This window comes from Symphalangus syndactylus, chromosome X, assembly GCF_028878055.3.
Source record: "Symphalangus syndactylus isolate Jambi chromosome X, NHGRI_mSymSyn1-v2.1_pri, whole genome shotgun sequence".
Classification (NCBI taxonomy): Eukaryota; Metazoa; Chordata; class Mammalia; order Primates; family Hylobatidae; genus Symphalangus; species Symphalangus syndactylus.
In genome coordinates, this window is record NC_072447.2 from 157,274,916 (window position 1) to 157,298,695 (window position 23,780).

At 40.5% G+C, this 23,780-nt stretch overlaps 1 protein-coding gene across 2 annotated transcripts in view; it reads right to left on the reverse strand.

Moving 5' to 3' along the window:
• The window catches only part of F8 (coagulation factor VIII), a 218,037-nt gene that overhangs the window by 173,753 nt on the left and 20,504 nt on the right, over positions 1–23,780 (reverse strand). For both annotated transcript variants that reach the window (XM_063634645.1, XM_055269168.2), the window contains 3 exons: positions 13,568–13,689; positions 6,437–6,559; positions 1,371–1,583 (listed from right to left, as the gene is read on the reverse strand). In XM_063634645.1, the coding sequence (XP_063490715.1) occupies positions 1,371–1,583; positions 6,437–6,559; positions 13,568–13,689 (458 nt within the window). The remainder of the gene's footprint in view (positions 1–1,370; positions 1,584–6,436; positions 6,560–13,567; positions 13,690–23,780) is intronic.

A 23,780-nucleotide genomic window follows, 5' to 3' on the forward strand; every position in this document is an offset into this window, starting at 1 on the left:
TCGAAGAATTATTTGGGTTTTTAACTTATTTCTTTATATGTCATATGTAAACACTAATGTTTTGATGATCTCATTGTTCCATTAGCCTTTACATCCCATAAATAACACACTGTGGTTTTGGCACTTTCTCATTAATTATGACTATGAAACTGAACTCAGTATATGAGAAATCATACTTTCATCTGAAACTATTATAAACTACAAACCTTTCTCATCTTCTCCACTCCCCGCTCCCATCTTTTTTTTGAATCACATTCATCATCACCATTCAGAAAGAGTATGGTGATTCCTGTTAATAAATTCTTTGCCTATTCCCCATCAAAAGGTGGAGTCTCCCTTTATAGACTGGTCTTAGTGATGCATTCTAACTACTAGAATGTATGTTATGTGAGTGATTTCCAAGGTTACATTAGAAATCGTGAAACAGCTTCTAATGGGCTATCTCAGGACCATATAAGAAGTCTGGCTACCCTGTAAAACCCATGTGAGAGAGACCATGTGGAGAGCACCATCAAGCCAAGGTTAAAGACATGTGAATAAAGTCACCTTTGGGATGATTTCAGCTCTAGCCACTGTTTGACTACAGCCTCATGAGACACACTTAGATAGACCACCAAGTCAAAACACTCCCAAATTCCATGAGATTCACAGAAACCATGAGAGATAATAAGTGATTGTTGTTGTTTTAAGCCACTAAATTGTGGTGTTATGCAGTAAAAGATAACTGGAACAAGAAAAAGGTACAGTGAAGCTGATTTCACCATAAAAAATAGGATAAAAAACAAATTATGCAGAATTTACTTCCCTAATTTAATTTATGCTAAGGTATAAATTAAAAACAGGTTTGATTAGAATTATTTTAGAATATATTAATTCAATCCAAATTAGTTAATTTTCAGTAACATATAAATAAATGCTGACTTTTCTTAGATTTTTATATACTTTTGGTTTACAGATGACAAACTAACCACCTGAACCAGTCTATATGCCATTGATCACATACTTGGATGTGTTTACCTCCATGAAGTTTTCAAGGAACCTAGCTCAAAGTTTGCAAAAGGCAGAGGATAGTAGAAATCACTACTGATAAAGCCCACAGATTTGAAGAGGAAAATAGCAATGCTTTGAGGAGAGAGATTTAATTCTGGAACTCAGCTCCTCCTGATCCCAGCTTAGAGTTTATTGTGGTTATATAGAATGCATATCTGCTTCTCTCAGAAACTGGATTATTCTCCTTTCCATGAGCATGATGCTGGAGTAAAGAAACCCCTTTCCGGTGAAGGGACACAAATGCTAACTGTTATAGATAGATTCAGTTGTTTGTACTTCTCTGCTTATTTCATCTCAATCCTACGCTTTCATACACTTACCTTCTCTACATACTAGTAGGGCTCCAATGAGGCCTGAATTCAAGTCTTTTACCAGGTCCACATGAGAAAGATATGAGTAGGTAAGGCACAGTGGGTCAGAGGCCATTGGACCATTCTCTTTCAAGACCTGCCAGACATATGTATGGCTTCCACCAGGAAAGACTTTATCATCTTCTTTCTCCCTTTGACTGGTCTGATCATCATATTCAGCTCCTATAGCAGGAAGAAATAAAATTGTCCTTTCTATACTCATTGTGCACTCAAAGAAACATGTCAAGTTTATTGTCACCAATAGGTTCTACATAAGAAACAGACTTTCTGCATCTTTGTTGCTGTTGTTGTTGTTTTGAGACGGAGTCTCACTCTGTTGCCCAGGCTGGAGTGCAGGGGCGCAATCTTGGCTCACAGCAACCTCCGCCTCTCAGGTTCAAGTGATTTTCCTGCCTCAGACTCCCCAGTAGCTGGGATTACAGGCACACGCCACCATGCCCGGCTAATTTTGTATTTTTAGTAGAGACGGGGTTTCATCATGTTGATCAGGATGGTCTTAAACTCCTGACCTCATGATCCACCTGCCTCAGCCTCCCAAAGTGCTGGGATCACAGGCGTGAACCACCACGCCCGGCCTACTTTCTGCATCTTCATTTGAAAAACTAACAAGCAGCAGCCACAAATGGGGAGAAGCTTCATATATTCCAGAGGATCTTAAGATCACTAACCCTAGTATGAGCAGTAAAAACTAGGTTCTGGTTGAGATCTCCACGTTCTGTTAAATAATAAATTGCTTCCATTATTGCATCTTTTTGCCTAATTCAATTCAACAACAAATACACTTTATCACAGACTCTTTGGTAGGCACTAGTGAGGGTCAGGGAAGGGTAAGAAAGAGAGATTTCAGAAAATTTCTTAAACTTTGTTCTTTCCTAGTGGTACAACACTATGTTTGGTGGAGGACATAGGCATATAAAGATATAATTATAATACCATGTGAAATATTCACGTATTTATTCACAAACATTTATTGAGTTCTTATTCTTTACCAGACTCAGCTACAAGCTGAAAATATAAAGATCAAGATAGAAGTCTCTATGCTCTTGGAGCGAGCAACCCAGTGGATAAAAAAGTAAACAAGCTTCCTACTCTTCAGTAATGCTTGATGAAGGAGGCGGAATTTGAGATGAATCTTAAAAGACAGATACATTTGTGTTCTTTTTCATGTGTTTAATATAAAGAATTTAATATTTTTGTGAGTGGATGTTAGAAAATTATTCTTAGAATTGCATTGCTACTTTCACTTTTTTCTTTCAACACACTTTTTATGATGATGCATTTTAATGTACATTACAAATTTCATGACAGTCTACTCCCATATACTTTAGAAGTCATCTTTTAAAAAAAATTGCCCACATAAACAAAATGACACTAGCACACCTGATCCAGTTAATATCACCTAATATCAATGTAATATTCAAATTTTCTTAATTGCCTCAAAGGCATCCTTTGTAGCTAGTTGGTCCAAATCAGAATCCAACCTAAGACTGCACATTGCATCTGGTTGTTTAGGCCCATAGTCTCTTTCAGTATGGAGTAGTCCCTTTTTTTCTGACACTCATTTGGTGAAAGAAATTTGGCTTGTAGTCCTGTAGAATATCCCATGCTATTGAATATGCCTAAGTTCTGATTAGATTCAAGTTAAATAAGTTTTTTGGCTAAAATATATCAAAGATGATGCTGAGTCCCTTATCATATCAGGGGCAGATAATATCTGGCCATCCCATCCTTAGTGACACTAAAATTGACCCGTGGATTAGCCTGATACCTCCATTCTAAAGTTAACATTTCCACTTACAATCAGAAAAAAATCTCTGGGATATTATTTTGGCACCATACAAATGTTAAATTCCACATCAGGAATTCACCTAATGATTGTAACATCAGCTTGGATGTGTTTGAAGCCAATCCTAGACAGGATATCATTTCATTTATGAGTATTTCAATATGTATCTCTATTATATAAGTGTTGTTTTTAATGTGATCATTATTTTTTCAATGATCAATTACTTTGAACTTTGACAATGAGAGCCCTTTCCTGCCAGCCCCATGGAGGGGTACAGACTGTATGTAAAATGTTTAATTTTGTAAAATAAATTAAGCAAAGATGACAAAATGTTAAGATTTGGCAAGGTGAGGTGATGGGCACATGTTTGTTTGTTATATTATTTTCTGTATCTATCTTTGTTTGAAATATTTCATTAGGAAAAAAATACCCTTTTTCCTAAGGCTCAGGTTGTGGTGGGGGCAGGGGTGGGAACACATGTTGGAGGTTCGATGAGAGGCTAAGAATGTGTGAAACATTGTAGCTGTCTTGGGGAAAGAGAGAGTAAATGGATTAGGGGAAATGTAGCAGTAGAATGGCTAGGCAATGCTGAAGGCCCACCTGAGGTGAGATACCGTTCAGTGTGATTGCGTGATTTTTATTTCAGCTATGTCCATCCATTTGGTTGTTGGTAGAATAGGTGGAGAACAGATTTAACCAAGGTAAGTGACCCAGCCCAGAAAGATTTGAGTCTCTTTCTCTCCAGGAATGGGTTGAATCTAGTTTTCCTTGGACAGAAGAACTTGGCCAAATCTGAGATGAGCCACTGCATCAGGAGCAGCAACTTCAACATATGCTAAACATTTCACTGGAAGTGTACAGATGAGTGCTGTTCAACAGAAATATAATGCAAACCACATATGTAATTTTAAATTTTCTGGTAGTCCCATTAAGAAAAGTAAAAAGAAACAGGTGAAATTATTTTAATAATGTATTTCATTTAACCTAGTATATCCAAATATAAGCATTTCAACTTATAAACAATGAATGAGATATTTTTAGTCTTTTTTGTAATTAGCCTTTGAAATCTGGTGTGTATTTTACAGTATGTCTCAAGTAGGACTCACCACATTTCAAGTGCCTGATAGCTCACGGCTACCATTTGAACTGTGCAGTATAGACTCTATGGTTGGTGTCCCCTCACTGGATAAGATGTGGCCATTTGGGGGTCCCAAAAGGTGTTACCTTTTCTGATGGGTTTAACTTGAGCTGGATTTTAAAATATTATCTCCCCATAATTGTGATTTTAAAGTTCTTTTCTCTCCCTGATGTCAGCAGAAAAGAAAAAGATAAAATTGCATTGGCCACTCTTTTCTCCACCAATTTTTGGAAAATTTCCCCAATGTTGAATTACGATTACATGTAACTCTTTAAGATATAGCGAAGTCCAGACCCTCCACATTTGCCATGGCTTCCTGTCTCTGATTATACAGCTGCGTGTTTAGGGTAGGATCAGTGGTATAGAAGGAGCAGATAAAGGTAGGTTGTCCTGCCTGTGCAGCATGCCTGAAAAGAGCTAGGCAACTATGAAAAGGACAAGACCAACACCCCCTTAAGACTCCTATAAGATCCATGGCCCACATGATATACATGAAGTAGTAGAATCTTGATTTTATCATATATTTGGGCTCCATCCCCTAAGTATAGGATTACCTGGTAATAGTAGGTCCTTTTTCTCATAAATTTCAAAATGCTAGCGCAAGTACTCTCATTGGCCTAGCTTGGGTAAGGTGCCCATCTCTGGACCAATCAACTGTGGCCAAGGAGGTGGGATACCCATGTCAACTGCTCACTCCTAGATCAATTGCTATGGCCAGGGAGGCATGGGCTTTAAGAAAATGGCAGGTTCTGTTTGAAGTATATTCAGAAAAGCAATTCCTAGGGAGTACACAGGTGAGAAATGTTTAATTTTAGGAAGAAAAAGTGACTGGTGTCCACTACACCCTCATTCTTGTATTGAGTATCCACTATAGGGTAGGCAATATGTTATATGCTAAGGACACAGCAATAAATAAGATGGATTTTCCTATCTTGAGATATTTATAATCTAGTAAATGTTAAGAAGCACACATAACGTTCAGTTAGGACCCTAAAAGAGTTGAAAGAATTTTCAATTTCTAAAAATGAGCAGAGACGTAGGCAGAACATGGTTGTAATTACTGGCCAATCTAACTGTGCTTCCTTCAGTTTATGCTTTCTACCCTTCATTGACTTCCCTGGGTTTTGGATTACCTGCAAACAGGATCTACTATAGGAATCTATTTTGCACTCTAGCTTGCCCACATCAATCTCCAGACCATGTTCATTTGTATTAAAGAGGTCTGTGTGACCCAGGTAAAGCAGAAATTTTGGAGATTTGGAAATTCAGGGAGATATTTTCATACAGGTGGAAAAAATATAGTTGTCTGTCTCAAATCAAGATGCCCTACAAGCAAATTAACTTTAACTACCTCTCAAATAACTAACACTGCAACTCTATTTGGCTTCATAAAACAATATGTCCTTGGTGCGGAGACCACTAGGTCTCTCGGTTTGCTCCTTCTACCAGAACCCTTTCTCAAGAGAGTGCTGAAGAACTCCATCATCCTGGCCATTGTCATTGGATTGAGTGAGACTGATGCTGCCTCCTGCTTTCTAACTCTTCCATACCACTCAACATCAAGAAATACTGGGATAGAGGCTTCCTTCCCACTCCTGGATCACAATCTGTAAGAATGAGATAAGCCTTGAGCTGCCAGTGGCTATCTTTGCCATCATATTAGAAAAGCCTGCCTTAGAATGAAACCAAAAAGGACAGCCCAGTTGACATGGTGGGAGAAAAATGACCACAATGCTGAGAGCATCACTTGAATCCTTGGATCCAGCCATACTTGACTGACTCCATGGAACTTTTCAGTTACATGAACCAAATTCAACATTATTTATATGAATGCTTGCACTGTAGCACAGTGGTTCCAAGCATAAGTTCTGGAGTTAGATGGGGCTAGGTTTGAATCCTGATTCCACCACTTACTAGCTGTACAACCTTCAACTCAATACATATTAGTCATTATTGTTGTTATTATTATTTTTCAGTAAGTTTGTATTTAAGAGAATGGATCCAACTCCAGGTGTGCCACCATTACAAAGCACATACATCTCACTGTTCTATTTGTAGAATGACAGGACAATAGGAGGGCATTTGACTCACCCTCAGAAGCTTTCCAGTAGGATACACCAACAGCATGAAGACTGACAGGATGGGAAGCCATGTTCTTAAGTGTAATGACCACTGTGTCATAAACCTCAGCCTGGATGGTAGGACCCAGCAGACCTGTAAGAATGAGATGTCCACCAAAGGTCACTTCAGGATAGTACTCCAGAAAGCCTGTTATTACAAAAGTTAGAGTCAAGGTCACAGTGGAGAAGAATGCCCCTGTAATTATTGATAAAAAGTAGTATTTACTTGCTGCCAACATCAGCCTAACCTTATGGTTGCTCTGAGGAAAGATTTCTGGCAATCATTCAATTCATTCATTCATTCATTCAACTAGAGCTCCTACTATATTCTAGGAACTGTCTTATGCACTGGAGGTGCAGTAGCAAACAAGACAGATCATGCAGAGGGTGGAGCCAAGATGGCCGAATAGGAACAGCTCCGGTCTACAGCTCCCAGCATGAGCGACGCAGAAGACGGGTGATTTCTGCATTTCCATCTGAGGTACCGGGTTCATCTCACTAGGGAGTGCCAAACAGTGGGTGCAGGACAGTCGGTGCAGCACAACGTGCTCGAGCCAAAGCAGGGCGAGGCATTGCCTCACTCGGGAAGTGCAAGGGGTCAGGGAGTTCCCTTTCCTAGTCAAAGAAAGGGGTAACAGACGGCACCTGGAAAATCGGGTCACTCCAACCCTAATACTGCGCTTTTCCAACGGGCTTGGAAAACGGCACACCAGGAGATTGTGTCCCGCACCTGGCTCGGAGGGTCCTACGCCCACGGAGTCTCGCTGATTGCTAGCACAGCAGTCTGAGATCAAACTGCAAGGTGGCAGCAAGGCTGGGGGAGGGGCGCCCGCCATTGCCCAGGCTTGCTTAGGTAAACAAAGCAGCCAGGAAGCTCAAACTGGGTGGAGCCCACCACAGCTCAAGAAGGCCTGCCTGCCTCTGTAGGCTCCACCTCTGGGGGCAGGGCACAGACAAACAAAAAGGCAGCAGTAACCTCTGCAGACTTAAATGTCCCTGTCTGACAGCTTTGAGGAGAGTAGTGGTTCTCCCAGCATGCAGCTGGAGATCTGAGAACGGGCAGACTGCCTCCTAAAGTGGGTCCCTGACCCCCAAGAAGCCTAACTGGGAGGCACCCCCCAGTAGGGGCAGACTGACACCTCACTCGGCCAGGTACTCCTCTGAGACAAAACTTCCAGAGGAACGATCAGACAGCTGAATTTGCAGTCCACAAAAATCCGCTGTTCTGCAGCCACTGCTGCTGACACCTAGCAAAACAGGGTCTGGAGTGGACCTCTAGCAAACTCCAACAGACCTGCAGCTGAGGGTCCTGTCTGGTAGAAGGAAAACTAACAAATAGAAAGGACACCCACACCAAAAACCCATCTGTACATCACCATCATCAAAGACCAAAAGTAGATAAAACCACAAAGATGGGGAAAAAACAGAGCAGAAAAACTGGAAATTCTAAAGAGCAGAGCACCTCTCCTCCTCCAAAGGAATGCAGTTCCTCACCAGCAATGGAACAAAGCTGGACGGAGAATGACTTTGACGAGATGAGAGAAGAAGGCTTCAAACGATCAAGCTACTCCAAGCTACAGGAGGAAATTCAAACCAATGGCAAAGAAGTTAAAAACTTTGAAAAAAAAATAGATGAATGTATAACTAAAATAACCAACGCAGAGAAGGGCTTAAAGGAGCTGATGGAGCTGAAAGCCAAGTTTCCAGAACTACGTGAAGATTGCAGAAGCCTCGGTAGCCGATGCGAACAACTGGAAGAAAGGGTATCAGCGATGGAAGATGAATGAAATGAAGCGAAAAGAGAAGTTTAGAGAAAAAAGAATAAAAAGAAATGGACAAAGCCTCCAAGAAATATGGGACTATGTGAAAAGACCAAACCTACGTCTGATTGGTGTACCTGAAAGTGATGGGGAGAATGGAACCAAGTTGGAAAACACTCTGCAAGACATTATCCAGGAGAACTTCCCCAATCTAGCAAGGCAGGCCAACATTCAGATTCAGGAAATATCGCTTCTCGGCCTTTTGGCTAAGATCAAGTGCAGATTCAGGAAATACAGAGAACGCCACAAAGATACTCCTCGAGAAGAGCAACTCCAAGACACATAATTGTCAGATTCACCAAGGTTGAAATGAAGGAAAAAATGTCAAGGGCAGCCAGAGAGAAAGGTCGGGTTACCCACAAAGGGAAGCCCATCGGACTAACAGCTGATCTCTCGGAAGAAACTCTACAAGCCAGAAGAGAGTGGGGGCCGATATTCAACATTCTTAAAGAAAAGAATTTTCAACCCAGAATCTCATATCCAGCCAAACTAAGCTTCAGAAGTGAAGGACAAATAAAATACTTTACAGACAAGCAAATGCTGAGTGATTTTGTCACCACCAGGCCTACCCTAAAAGAGCTCCTGAAGGAAGCACTAAACATGGAAAGGAACAACTGGTACCAGCCACTGCAAAAACATGCCAAATCGTAAAGACCATTGAGGCTAGGAAGAAACTGCATCAACTAATGAGCAAAATAACCAACTAACATCATAATGACAGGATCAAATTCACACAAAACAATATTAACTTTAAATGTAAATAGGCTAAATGCTCCAATTAAAAGACACAGACTGGCAAATTGGATACGGAGTCAACACCCATCAGTGTGCTGTATTCAGGAAACCCATCTCACCTGCAGAGACACACATAGACTCAAAATAAAGGGATAGAGGAAGATCTACCAAGCAAATGGAAAACAAAAAAAGGCAGGGGTTGCAATCCTAGTCTCTGATAAAATAGATTTTAAACCAACAAAGATCAAAAGAGACAAAGAAGGCCATTACATAACGGTAAAGGGATCACTTCAACAAGAAGAGCTAACTATCCTAAATATATATGCACCCAATACAGGAGCACCCAGATTCATAAAGCAAGTCCTGACTGACCTACAAAGAGACTTAAACTCCCACACAATAATAATGGGAGATTTTAACACCCCACTGTCAACATTAGACAGACCAACGAGACAGAAAGTTAGTAAGGATATCCAGGAATTGAACTCAGCTCTGCACCAAGTGGACCTAATAGACATCTACAGAACTCTCCACCCCAAGTCAACAGAATATACATTTTTTTCAGCACCACACCACACCTATTCCAAAACTGACCACATAGTTGGAAGTAAAGCTCTCCTCAGCAAATGTAAAAGAACAGAAATTATAACAAACTGTCTCTCAGACCACAGTGCAATCAAACTAGAACTCAGGATTAAGAAGCTCACTCAAAATCGCTCAACTACATGGAAACTGAACAACCTGTTCCTGAATGACTACTGGGTACATAATGAAATGAAGGCAGAAATAAAGATGTTCTTTGAAATCAACGAGAACAAAGACACAACATACCAGAATCTCTGGGACACGTTCAAAGCAGTGTGTAGAGGGAAATTTATAGCACTAAATGCCCACAAGAGAAAGCAGGAAAGATCTAAAATTGACACCCTAATGTCACAATTAAAAGAACTAGAGAAGCAAGAGCAAACACATTCAAAATCTAGCAGAAGGCAAGAAATAACTAAGATTAGAGCAGAACTGAAGGAAATAGAGACACAAAAAACCCTTCAAAAAATTAATGAATCCAGGAGCTGGTTTTTTGAAAAGATCAACAAAATTGATAGACCACTAGCAAGACTAATAAACAAGAAAAGAGAGAAGAATCAAATAGATGCAATAAAAAATGATAAAGGGGATATCACCACCAATCCCACAGAAATACAATTTACCATCAGAGAATACTACAAACACCTCTACGCAAATAAACTAGAAAATCTAGAAGAAATGGATAAATTCCTCGACAAATACATTCTCCCAAGACTAAACCAGGAAGAAGTTGAATCTCTGAATAGACCAATAACAGGCTCTGAAATTGTGGCAATAATCAATAGCTTACCAACCAAAAAGAGTCCAGGACCTGATGGATTCACAGCCGAATTCTACCAGAGGTACAAGGAGGAACTGGTACCATTCCTTCTGAAACTATTCCAATTAATAGAAAAAGAAGGAATCCTCCCTAACACATTTTATGAGGCCAGCATCATCCTGATACCAAAGCCCGGCAGAGACACAACCAAAAAAGAGAATTTCAGACCAATATCCTTGATGAACATTGATGCAAAAATCCTCAATAAAATACTGGCAAACCGAATCCAGCAGCACATCAAAAAGCTTATCCACCATGATCAAGTGGGCTTCATCCCTGGGATGCAAGGCTGGTTCAACATATGCAAATCAATAAAGGTAATCCAGCATATAAACAGAACCAAAGACAAAAACCACATGATTATCTCAATAGATGCAGAAAAGGCCTTTGACAAAATTCAACAACCCTTCATGCTAAAAACTCTCAATAAATTAGGTATCGATGAGACGTATCTCAAATTAATAAGAGCTATGTATGACAAACCCACAGCCAATATCATACTGAATGGGCAAAAACTGGAAGCATTCCCTTTGAAAACTGGCACAAGACAGGGATGCCCTCTCTCACCACTCCTATTCAATATAGTGCTGGAAGTTCTGGCCAGGGCAATTAGCCAGGAGAAGGAAATAAAGGGTATTCAATTAGGAAAAGAGGAAGTCAAATTGTTCTTGTTTGCAGATGACATGATTGTATATCTAGAAAACCCCATTGTCTCAGCCCAAAATCTCCTTAAGCTGATTAGCAACTTCAGCAAAGTCTCAGGATACAAAATCAATGTACAAAAATCACAAGCATTCTTGTACACCAATCACAGACAAACAGAGAGCCAAATCATGAGTGAACTCCCATTCACAATTGCTTCAAAGAGAATAAAATACCTAGGAATCCAACTTACAAGGGATGTGAAGGACCTCTTCAAGGAGAACTACAAACCACCGCTCAATGAAATAAAAGAGGATATAAACAAATGGAAGAACATTCCATGCTCATGGGTTGGAAGAATCAATATCGTGAAAATGGCCATACTGCCCAAGGTAATTTATAGATTCAATGCCATCCCCATCAAGCTACCAATGACTTCCTTCACAGAATTGGAAAAAACTACTTTAAAGTTCATATGGAACCAAAAAAGAGCCCGCGTCACCAAGTCAATCCTAAGCCAAAAGAACAAAGCTGGAGGCATCACGCTACCTGACTGCAAACTATACTACAAGGCTACAGTAACGAAAACAGCATGGTACTGGTACCACAACAGAGACATAGATCAATGGATCAGAACAGAGCCCTCAGAAATAATGCCGCATATCTACAACTATCTGATCTTTGACAAACCTGACAAAAACAAGCAATGGGAAAAGGATTCCCTATTTAATAAACGGTGCTGGGAAAACTGGCTAGCCATATGTAGAAAGCTGAAACTGGATCCCTTCCTTACACCTATTACAAAAATTAATTCAAGATGGATTAAAGACTTACATGTTAGACCTAAAACCATAAAAACCCTAGAAGAAAACCTAGGCAATACCATTTAGGACATAGGCATGGGCAAGGACTTCATGTCTAAAACACCAAAAGCAATGGCAACAAAAGCCAAAATTGACAAATGGGATCTAACTAAACTAAAGAGCTTCTGCACAGCAAAAGAAACTACTATCAGAGTGAACAGGCAACCTACAAAATGGGAGAAAATTTTCGCAACCTACTCATCTGACAAAGGGCTAATATCCAGAATCTACAAAGAACTGAAACAAATCTAGAAGAAAAAAACAAACAACCCCATCAAAAAGTGGGTGAAGGGCATTAGTACTCCCTAGTTGTGACACATACCAAAATTCTGCCTTTCTTTCTTAGGGAACTTATGAGTTCTTTGGAGACCTCTCCCTGCCAACATGGAGACACCCCACTGCTCCTGATCTTGGCATGGGATATACCTTCTCCAGCTGGTCACTTGTATCTCTCCTCTCAGATTCTGCTTCTGGCAGTACAACCCATACAGGCTTTTTCTGTTAGGGTTATCTAATCCTGGCAAGAAGACCTCTCAGGCAGAGTCTTTGTAAGACAAGTCCCATTCAGTGACCTTCCTGGCCTTACACTTAACAATGGTAGTGCAGTTAGCTCCCACTATTGCCCACTCCCCCTGCTATTCCATCGGGAGAAGTCCTTTTGGCCTCCGACCTTGAAAATTTCTCCAGATAAAAACCAGGCAGTGGTCAATGTCTCCCAAGTTCCATAGGTACCTTGTCCAGTCTTCTAAGTGGTTTTCCTGAAGCCTCCTTCATTATTCCTTGACATGAGGGACAGGCCTCCCACCCCCCATGGGGTAAGCAACACATAAAACACCAAAGAGGCTCTCCAAATAAATATTCAAATCTAAAGTCTTTCATAAGTTCCTAGCCTTTTTTTATACAAGGTTGGAGGTGAGTCAGGGCCTAAGGCTTGCAGAACCAATTTTGGACTACTACCTGAACAAGTTCTAAATCGAAAGGCTGATATCTCTCTTTAGAATAAGGGGATACTTGGCTGGGTGCGGTGGCTCACGCCTGTAATCCCAGCACTTCGGGAGGCCAAGGCGGGTGGATCACAAGGTCAGGAGATCGAGACCATCCTGGCTAACATGATGAAATCCCGTCTCTACTAAAAATACAAAAAAAAAAAAAAATTAGCTAGGCGTGGTGGCGGGCGTCTGTAGTTGTAGCTACTTGGGAGGCTGAGGCAGGAGAATGGCGTGAACCCGGGAGGCGGAGGTTGCAGTGAGCCAAGATCGTGCCACTGCACTCCAGCCTGGGCAACTGAGCAAAGACTCCGTCTCAAAAAAAAAAAAAAAAAAAAAAGAATAAGGGGATACTTCCCACCTATAATTCTCAGCAACAATTCTAAGACAGAAAATGTCCTGTCATAACATGTTGTTACATACTTTATTTGACATCTAAGTGGAGGTAAGCAGTTGGCATAGACCAAGCAGAGGAAGACAGCCCAGCAAAAAGACAGAAAATGCAGTCAGTGTATTTCCCTATAGGTAGCAGTTAGGGAAACATTCTCTTTGGCAGCTGCACTTTTTAACTGCAACCTCAAGCTTGGGGAATCTGTGATAGAAAGTAAGATACCCAATTTCATAATTAAAATTCAACATTGTTTTTATTACCCATCCAGGGTGGCCTTGGCTTAGCGATGTTGAAAAGGTGATCCGTGAATTCTACAAACACAGTCTTTTTGTACACGACTGAGGTGTTGAATGGAAAAGATCTTGGCACTCTAGGAGGAAATCTGCGTGAAGAAAGGAAAAAGTCATTCATTTTGGTGGACACTTCAAAAAGCAGCTGGAAGTAATGCTTCCATACTACTCTTTTCTACTATTAACAAGGAGGCAAATTTGAAGTTGTATGTAAATCCCTAACAACCATTAAACCGAAACACTGTTTTCACAAGTCAACTGATACATTAGGTGCCATATGATAAGAATCATAAAATCAATAACCATACACTGCATCAGCCAAAAATCCTTTGCCAAAGCAATAGCTACTGCATCCTTCAATTTCATTTCTAAAACAGACTATAACTTCCATCTAAGTACCTTGTGTTCAAATTTTGTCAGTATGTACCTAAAATTATACTTCCCTCCTTAGGGATACCAGGAATATCACAGAGAAAATTACCTTTCAGCAGACTATGTATATTGAAACCTACTAGTGCCAGGAGCTGTAATTCAGAATCAGTCCTACATTAATGCTCATTCTTGTCTCCACTCAGATACTCCCAATTACTCATGTATTTATGAACCAGCTACTGAATCAGAAATTATATAATTACTTATATAAATGTTCCCAAAATGTTATTATTTGCCTCCATTGTCAAAGCCCTTTTAAGCGAAGGCTGGTTCCCAGCTTTTCCTCTCTCCCTGCATGACAGTTTAGCATGTCTGGGGGCCTCCTCACGCCAAATAATCAAAAGGACCAATGTGAATCTTGGTGAATAAGGGACACTGGCCCCAAGTGAATTGGTAGAAATTACAAAGTGGTTGAAGGTGACTATCTCCACTCACTAGTTTCATGTGCTGATGAGTTTTGCACACCATGGAGCAGTTCTGCAGCTTTCTCTATGCCATAAAGAGCCTCTCTCTCTGACTTTTATGCTTCTGGACATCTAACTTTTATCTCCCATCAGATTTTACCAGTTGGTATCATTTCAAGACGCCAAAGGCACAACACATGGGCATTTGGGTAATTAAGGCTTAGTTGGAGAAAGCAAGGCTCCTGCGCTGGAAAAAAGCTTTCATGTGTAGATCTAAAATTGAGCATTCGCCCTCCACAGATGTACACTGATTCACTTATGAACCAATACTACATGCCACTGTGCCATAACAAAACACATCAGACATAAACATGGAAAAAGAGAGATTTTTAAAGACATACACTTAGATGTGAAGCAGTTGTTTGAGTCTCATGTCTTATTGACTCTCAGGGACTTTTGAAAAGTGGTAGATGTGAAAGATGGAGAACAGCACAAATAAATGCTCGGTATGGCGGACCACTGAAGAAAGAACCCCAAATATCATCCAGTGAGACACTCCCTCCATTGTCATAAATGATGGCAATAATGATAAAGTGAGGGAAAGGAGAGGCAGCTTCTGATTGTAAGTATTCATATGCTTGGAGTAAAAGCCACACCATGCCTCAGATTACCAGGATGTGGAATGAATAAGAAGGGGTCTTGGCATTTATCACTTGTTTATTTCTTTCTCAATCTTGTGGTGAAATAACAAAAGTCTCATTGTTCCTTTCAGGAGCAGCCACACTGGAGAATCATTCATTCTTGTAAGAAATTTTGCTTTTCCTTTAGCCAGAATGCTGAGATAGAGAAGGAAAATGCAATCTAAAAGTGGTGAAAATGGCTAAATTGGTAAACCAGTGACCCATGGGGATTTTTTCAATTTTAATAATTGTGGTAAAATACACATAAAATTTACTATCTTAAATCTTTTTTTTTTTTTTTTGGACAGGGTCTCACTCTGTTGCTCAGGCTGGAGTGCAGTGGCGAGATCCACCTCCCGGGTTCGAGCGATCCTCCCGCCTCAGCCGCCAGAGTAACTGGGACTACAGGCGTGTGCCACCACGCCTGGTTAATGTTTTTGTAGAGACAGGGTTTCACCATGTTGCCCAGGCTGGTGTCAAACTCCTGGGCTCAAGCAATCCACCCTCCTTGGCTTCCCAAAGTGCTGGGATTATAGGCGTGAGGCATCACGCCCAGCCTAACCATGTTTAAATGTACAGTTCAGTAGTATTAAATATTCTGGCCAGGTGTGGTGGCACACACCTGTAATCCCAGTACTTTGGGAGGCCAGGGCAGGATGATCACTTGAGCCCAGGGGTTCAACACCAGCCTGGGCAACATAGCAATACCTGGCCTTTACAAATAATAATAATTAGCCAGGCGTAGTGGTGTGCACCTGTGGTCTTAGCTGTTTTGGTGCCTGGGGTGGAAGGATCACTTGAGCCCAGACAGTTAAGGCTGCAATGAGCTATGATCACAAAACTTCACTCCAGCCTGGGCAACAGAGTGAGATCCCATCTCCAAAAAGAAAACATGTAATGTGCTCCCATCTACCTCCAGAATTAATTTTATGTTGTAAACTGAAACTGTATAAACATTAAACAATAACTCTCACCTCCTGCAGTCTCTGGCATCCACCATTCTACTTTCTGTATGATTTTGACTACTCTGAATACCCAATATAAGTGGAATCATACAGCATTTGTCTTTTCGTGACTGGGTTATTTAACTTAGCATAATATACTCAAGGTTCATCTATGTTGTAGCATGTGTCAGAATTTCCTTCTTTCGTAATGCTTTGTGTGTATATACCACATTTAGATTATCCATTCATCTGTCAATAGACACTTGCAGTACTTCTACATTTTAGCTATTGTGAATAATGCTGCTTATAAACATGGATATGATGGTTAATTTTATATGTCAACTTGACTGGGCTAAGAGATGCCCAGATACATGGTAAAACAGTATTTCTAGGTATGTCTGTGATGATGTTCCCAGAAGAGAATAGCATTTGAATTGGTAAAGAAGATCACTCTCACCAATGTGGGTGGGCATTATCCATTCCACTGAAGGCCTGAATAGAACAAAAAGACAGAGGAAGGGTAAATTCACTCTCCCTGTTTGAACTGGGACATCTATCTTCTCCTGCCCTTGGACATAAGCATTCTTGGTTCTGCCTTCTGACTCAGACCCTGTACTTTTACCATTGGCATATATTTACACACACACACACACACACACACACTTGGATCTGTTTCATCGGAGAACCCTGACTAATACAATTGATGTATAAATATCTCTTTAAGACCCCATTTCAGTTCTTTTGCATATATAGCCAGAAGTCGAGTTGCTGGATCATATGGTAATTCTGTTTAATTTTTTGAGAAACTGCCCTATTACACATTCCCAATAGTGCACAAGGGTTCCAATTTCTCCACATCCTCACCAACATTCATTATTTTCTGTTTTAGTTTTGATAGTAGCCGTCCTAATTGGTGTGTGGTGGTATCTCTTTGTAGTTTTGATTTATATTTCTCTAATGATTAGTGATGTTGAGCATCTTTTCATGTACTTATTGGCCATTTGTATATCTTCTTTGTAGGAATGCCTACTCAAGTCCTTTGCCCATTTTTAAATCAGGTTATCTGCTTTCTTGTTGTTGAGTTTTAGGAGTTCTCCATATATTCTGGATAGTAATCCCTTATCTGATATGATTTGCAAAGATTTTCTCCCATTCTATGGGTTGTCTTTTAACTCTGCTGATGATGTCTTTTGATGAACAAATTTTTTAAATTTTCATGAAGTCCAATTTGTCTTTTTCTTTCATTGTCTATGCCTTTGGTGTCATATCCAAACAATCATTGCCAAATCCAAAGCCACAAAGTTTTGCCCTATGTTTCTGAGAGTTTTATAATTTTAGGTCTTACATTTAGGTAATGGATCCATTTTGAGTTAATTTTTATATGGTGTTAGATAAGGGTTCAACTTCATTCTTTTTCATGTAGATAATCAGTTTTCCCAGCACTGTTTGTTGAAGACTATTGTTTTCCTATTGAATGGTCTTGGCACCCTTGTAGAAAATCATTTGGCCATATACAAAAGGACTTATTTCTGGACTCCTTATTCTATTCCATTGGTCTATATGTTTGTCTTTATGCCAGTACCACACTGTTTTGATTACTGTGGCTTTGTAGTAAGTTTTGAAATCCAGAAATATGAGTCCTTTAACTTTGTTCTTTTTAGAGTTATTTTGGCTATTCAGTGTCCCTTGAGATTTTTTTTTTTTTTTTTGAGATAGAGTCTTGCTCTGTCACCCAGGTTGGAGTACAGTGGTGCGATTTCGGCTCACTGCAAGCTCCGCCTCCCGGGTTCATGCCATTCTCCTGGCTCAGCCTCCCGAATAGCTGGGACTACAGGCTCCCGCCACCATGCCCGGCTAATTTTTTGCGTTTTTAGTAGAGATGGGGTTTCACCATATCAGCCAGGATGGTCTAGATCCCCTGACCTTGTGATCTGCCCACCTTGGCCTCCCAAAGTGCTGGGATTACAGGCGTAAGCCACCGTGCCTGGCCCCTTGAGATTCTATATGAATTTTTGGATGAGTTTTTCTATTTCTGCAAGAAATGGCATAGGATTTTTGATTGAGATTGCATTAAATCTATAAATTGACATCTTAACAATATTGACACCTTAACAATATTGTCTTCCAATCCATTAACATAGGATGTCTTTCAATTCATTTATGTTTCCTTTAATTTCCTTCAGGAATATTTTGTTGTTTTCATTGCACACAAGTGTTTCACCTCCTTGGTTAGGTTAATTCCTAAGTATTTTATTCTTTTCTATGCTATTGTAGATGGAATTATTTCCTTAATTTCTTTTGAAGTGTTCATTTTTGGTGCATATAAATGCAACTGATTTTTTAAATTTTTATTTACTTTTTTTAAGAGACAGTGTCATGGTCTGCCACTAGAGTGCAGTGGCACAGTCATAGCTCACTGCCTGTCACTGGAGTGCGGTAACACAATCATAGCTTCACTGCAGGCTTGAACTCTTGAGCTCAAGTGATCTTCCCACCTTAGTCTCCCAAGTAACTGGGACTACAGGCTTGCACCACCACATCTGGCTAATTTTTTTTTTTAATTTTTTGAGACAGGGTCTTGCTATGTTGCCCAGGCTGATCTCCAACTCTTGGCTTCAAACAAACTTCCTGCCTTGGCCTCCCAAAGTGCAGGAGTACAGGTGTGAGCCACCATGCCCAGCCACAATTTATTTTTTTGTGTTGACTTTGTATCCTGCTACTCTGTTGAATTGGTTGACTAGTTCTAACAGGTGTGTGTGTGTGTGTGTGTTTGTCTGTCTGTGTGTGTGATTTTTAGGGTTTTCTACAAAAAAGATTATATCATCTGTGAACAGTGATAATTTTACTTCTTCCATTCCAATTTGGATGTATTTTATTTTTCTTACCTAATTGCACTGGCAAGGACTTCCAACACTGTGTTGAGTAGAAGTGGTGAACGTGGGCATCCTTGTCTTGTTCCTGATCTTAGAGGAAAAGCTTTCAGTTTTTCACCATTGAGTATGATGTTCGTTGTGGGTTTTTCATATATGGCTTGTACTATGTTGATATTTCCTTTTATTCCTAGTTTGTTGCATGTTATCGTCATGAAAGGGTATTGAATTTTGTCAAAAGATTTTTCTGCATCAATTGGGATAATCACATTTTGTCTTTCATTCTGTTAATGTGGTGTATCACATTGATTTTTGTATACTGAAACATCCTTGCATTCCAGGAATAAATCCCACATAGTCATGTTGTATAATCCTTTTAATATGCTCCTGGACTTGGTTTGCTAGTATTTTGTTGAGGATTTTTGCATCATAAGAGATACTGGCCTGTAGTTTTTGTTTGTTTTGTTTTGTTTTGTTTTTTGTTTTTGTTTTCTCATAATGTCTCTGTCTGGCTTCGGGATCAGGGTAGTGCTGACCTCATAGAATGAGCTGAGAGATGTTCCCTCTTACATTTTTTGGAAAAGTTTGAGAAGGATTGGTGTGAGTAATTTTTAATTTTGAGAAGGCAACGTAACTTAAAAAGTAGACAATCAGACTTCTGGTTTCCAGTCTGGCAGGTAAGGAGCTTAGAAGTTGCTACTCCATCCTAACAAGTAAAAAGCTGAATAAACTGAAAAATCAACAACTCTTCTTTAGGTAAGTCAGAGAAGTAAGGTCACAGGTCAATCTGCTGCCCGCCCCCAAATTGGAAAGACAGACAGGTGAATACAGAGAATCACAACTTACTGAAGCCAAAACCTAAGCACAGAAACTTCAGTGGGAACCAGTGTCAGGGTAGGAAAACCTGAACTGTAATTGACAAATTGCTGCAAGCTCAGTGTGGACAAGTCTGAGAGTTTAAAACTCCACTGGGGAGGGGGGCAGGTGCGGTGGCTCACACCTGTAATCCCAGCACTTTGGGAGGCAGCCGGATCACTTGAGGTCAGGAGTTCGAGACCAGCCTGGCCAACATGGTGATATCCTCTCTCTACCAAAAATACAAAAATTAGTCGGGAGTGGTGGCATGTGTCTGTAATCTCAGCTATTTGGGAGGCTGAGGCAGGAGAATTGCTTGAGCCTGGGAGGCAGAAGTTGTAGTGAGCCGAGATCACACCACTGCACTCCAGCCTGGGTGACAAAGCAAGACTCCATTTCAAAAAAAAAAAAAAAAACAACAACAACCTCAGGGGACCCAGTAATAGATGGGTTCCCATGCTGCTGTGAGTTTTACCTCTAGGAGCTCTACCAGGTCCTCATAATAAATATTGAAGGAAAATGCCCTGTGTTTCTGTCAGGAGCAAGGGAGAAGTAACCATTTGAAATATGCCAAAACATTCTGCTCTTTTATCAGAGCCTAACCTACTTAGGGAAAAGGAAATAACCTCTACCTATCTTGTACAACCTACGGGGGGTTGGGGAATCAGAGAAGCACCGATGAAGGGCACAGTCCAGGGGCACAGGCTCACCCAAAGACTGAAACCTAATCATAGGATTAGAGAACGCTTTCCCTCTCACTACATCACTACAGGCCTATTTACTGCAGTTCCTCTTAGCCAGTACATCATGTCCACCTTTTAACAAGAAATTACAAGGCATACTAAAGGGCAAAACCCACAAAATTTGAAGAGACTGAACAAGCAAGCATCAGAATCAGAGTCAAATATGGCAGGAATGTCATAATTATCAGACTAGAATTTTTTAAACTATGATTAATATGCTAAGGGCTTTAATGCAAAAAGTAGACAACATGCAATGACAGATGTATATTGTAAGGAAAAATATGGAAATTCTAAGACAGAATAAAAAAGAAATGCTAGAGATCAAAACATTGTAACAGAGATGAAGAATGTCTTTGATGGGCTCATTGGTTGACGAGACATGGCTGAGGAAAGAATCTCTGAGCTTGAGGACATGACAATAGAAACTTCCAAAACTGAAAAGCAAAGAGAAAAAAAGACTGAAAAAAAAAAACCATGGCAGAGGCTATGCATGGGCCCAGAATGTCCAAAAACTGTGGAACAACAACTACAAAAGTTGTAACATACACATAATGGAAATGCCAGAAGAAGAATGCAGAAATGAATAGGAGCAAATTTTTAAAGCAATAATGACTGAGAATTTCCCCCAAATTAATGTCAGACACCAGACACCATACCACAGATTCGGGAAGCTCAGAGAATACCACAGAAGATGGATGCAGCCGGGCACGGTGGCTCACGCCTGTAATCTCAGCACTTTGGGAGGCCGAGGCGGGCAGATCACGAGGTCAGGAGATCGAGACCATCCTGGCTAACACGGTGAAACCCCATATTTACTAAAAAATACAAAAAAAATTAGCAGGCTGTGGTGGTGGGCACCTGTAGTCCCAGCTATTGAGGAGGCTGAGGCAGGAGAATGGCATGAACCTGGGAGGCGGAGCTTGCAGTGAGCCGAGTTCATGCCACTGCACTCCAGACTGGGTGACAGAGCGAGACTCTGTCCCCCCAAAAAAAAAAAAAAAAGATAGATGCAAATGAACAAACAAATAAAAAAACCCTACACCCAGGCATATTATATTCAAACTCCAGAAAATCAAAGACAAAAAATGTTGTAAGAAACCAGATAGGGAAAAACACTTTATCTATAGAGGAGCAAAGATAAAAATTACATCCAACTTCGCCTCAGAAACCATGCAAACAAGAAGAGAGTGCACTGACATATTTAAAGTGTTGAGAGAAAGAAAAAACAATCAAGCTAAAACTTTGAACTCTGTGAAAATATCCTTTAAAAATGAAGGAGAAATAAAAACTTTCTCAGACAACAAAAATTGAGGAATTTATTGCCAGTAGACCTGCCTTTCAATAAATATCCAAAGAAGTTGTTCAGAGAGAAGGAAATTGAATCTACAAAGGACACACATTACAGAATGAATAAATGAAAAGAACATCAGCCACAGAAACAGCACTAAACAACCAAGTAGACTGAATGACTTAGCCACTTGATGCTTACCAGCCTCTGCTGTTGGTGCCCTGATTCTTGCAAAATGGATGTATGAAAGGAGGAGCCATGGCAGAGGCTATGCATGGGCCCAACATCATGGACTCATCAATACAGATCTAGCTACTGATGTTGTTAATGTTCAACTTGCCAGTAACAGAGACCAAAGCTAAGGCCCTGATATGTCACCATTTCTCAAGAAAATCATTCAGTCGCTTGGTAAGCCTCAGTAAACACCACCATTCAAGGCCTCACAGAATATTTGATCTTACATAACATTGCATCAGACCAAGAGACCTACTTTAAAGCAAGAAGATACATGACCATGGAATCCACTACCCAGAAGCTACCCACTTGATAGAGTGGTAGGACAGCTTGTTGAAGGCACAGCTGAGGCACTAGCTTAGACATAATACCATAAGAATGAGGCGCCATCCTGCAGGATGCAGTATATACTCTAGATCAATGGCCATCATTTAGTGGGGTGTGTCCCGAAGTAAAATATATGGTTTTGGGAAACAAGGAGTGGAAGTAGGAGCAGCCTCACACTACCATTACTCCCAGTGACCCAATTAGGGAAACTATGCCTCTTATCCCAACTCTGGGCTCTGAGAGTTTAGAAGTACTGTTCTTAAAAGGGGAATATGTCCGCCAGTGGACACATCAAGAGTCTCATTAAACTTGAAACTATGGTTGCCATCATATTACTTCAGATCACTATTAAGAGACCAAGAGGCAAGGAAAAGAATCACTATCCTGTCAAGAGTGACCGATCCTGATCATCAGGAGGAAGGGCTGACATTACACAATGGAGACAGAGGAGAATATATTTGGCAGCCAGGTCATCTGCTTGGGTATCTCTTAGTATTCCCTTGTTCAATGTTGATGATAAACGCACAAGTACAGTCATGGCTTACAAAGGGCATGATGACCAGGTACCTTATCTGGTAACCCACTTGGACCAGAAGTATGAACTGAGAGGGTGGTGGGGGGAGGGATCTAGAACAGGTAGTAGAAGGGGAAGATGATGAGTACCAGTTGCAGACTCAAGAAAAGCTAAAGCAGCAGGAGTTGTGCTCTGTTCCAAATCTTTCTCTTTTGTTTCCCCAGGAAAGAGAGCCCATCAGAATCCTGAAGGAACCATTCCAGAACTTATGAAGGAAATGAATCTGAGCAGCAGAAAGGGTGGACCACAGTGGAGGCTGGTGTCCACATTCACCGCTTCAGGACTAAGCTGCTGGGTGTGCTGACAGCTAACAACTCTAATCTGAATTCCTCTCTGGGAACCAATTTTGGCTGAAGTCATTCACCACACCCAAACGCAGGCCTTATTCGTGGTAAATGTGGGACTATATAGGTCCAGACAACTTGCCTCAATAGAGAACATTTCTGCAGAGCCATCCTAGCTTGAGCTCCTTGTGGGATTGACCTTTGTTCAGACTGTATCACCTCAACTTCTTTTACCCAATCCTGCTTCCTTCACTCCCCCATGGGTGTTGATCCAGAGGATCCCCCTCCTATAAACTTTCTGCATGCAAGAAAAAAAAGAAAGAGAGAAAAAAGGAGAAAAAAGCAGACAATAATTTTTATTCGTGTGTTTAAAAAGTTGTAAAATCACCCAAGGAAGCACATAAGTTGTAAGCATTTGAACAATGTTGGAAACATTTTATTTTGTATGATTTCCTTTGGGACAATTCACTGCCAGCTATAAATTTGTGGAAACGCTGCCACACAATCTTAGCAGACAAGATCGGCAGAAAATCGCTTAGAAACACTGC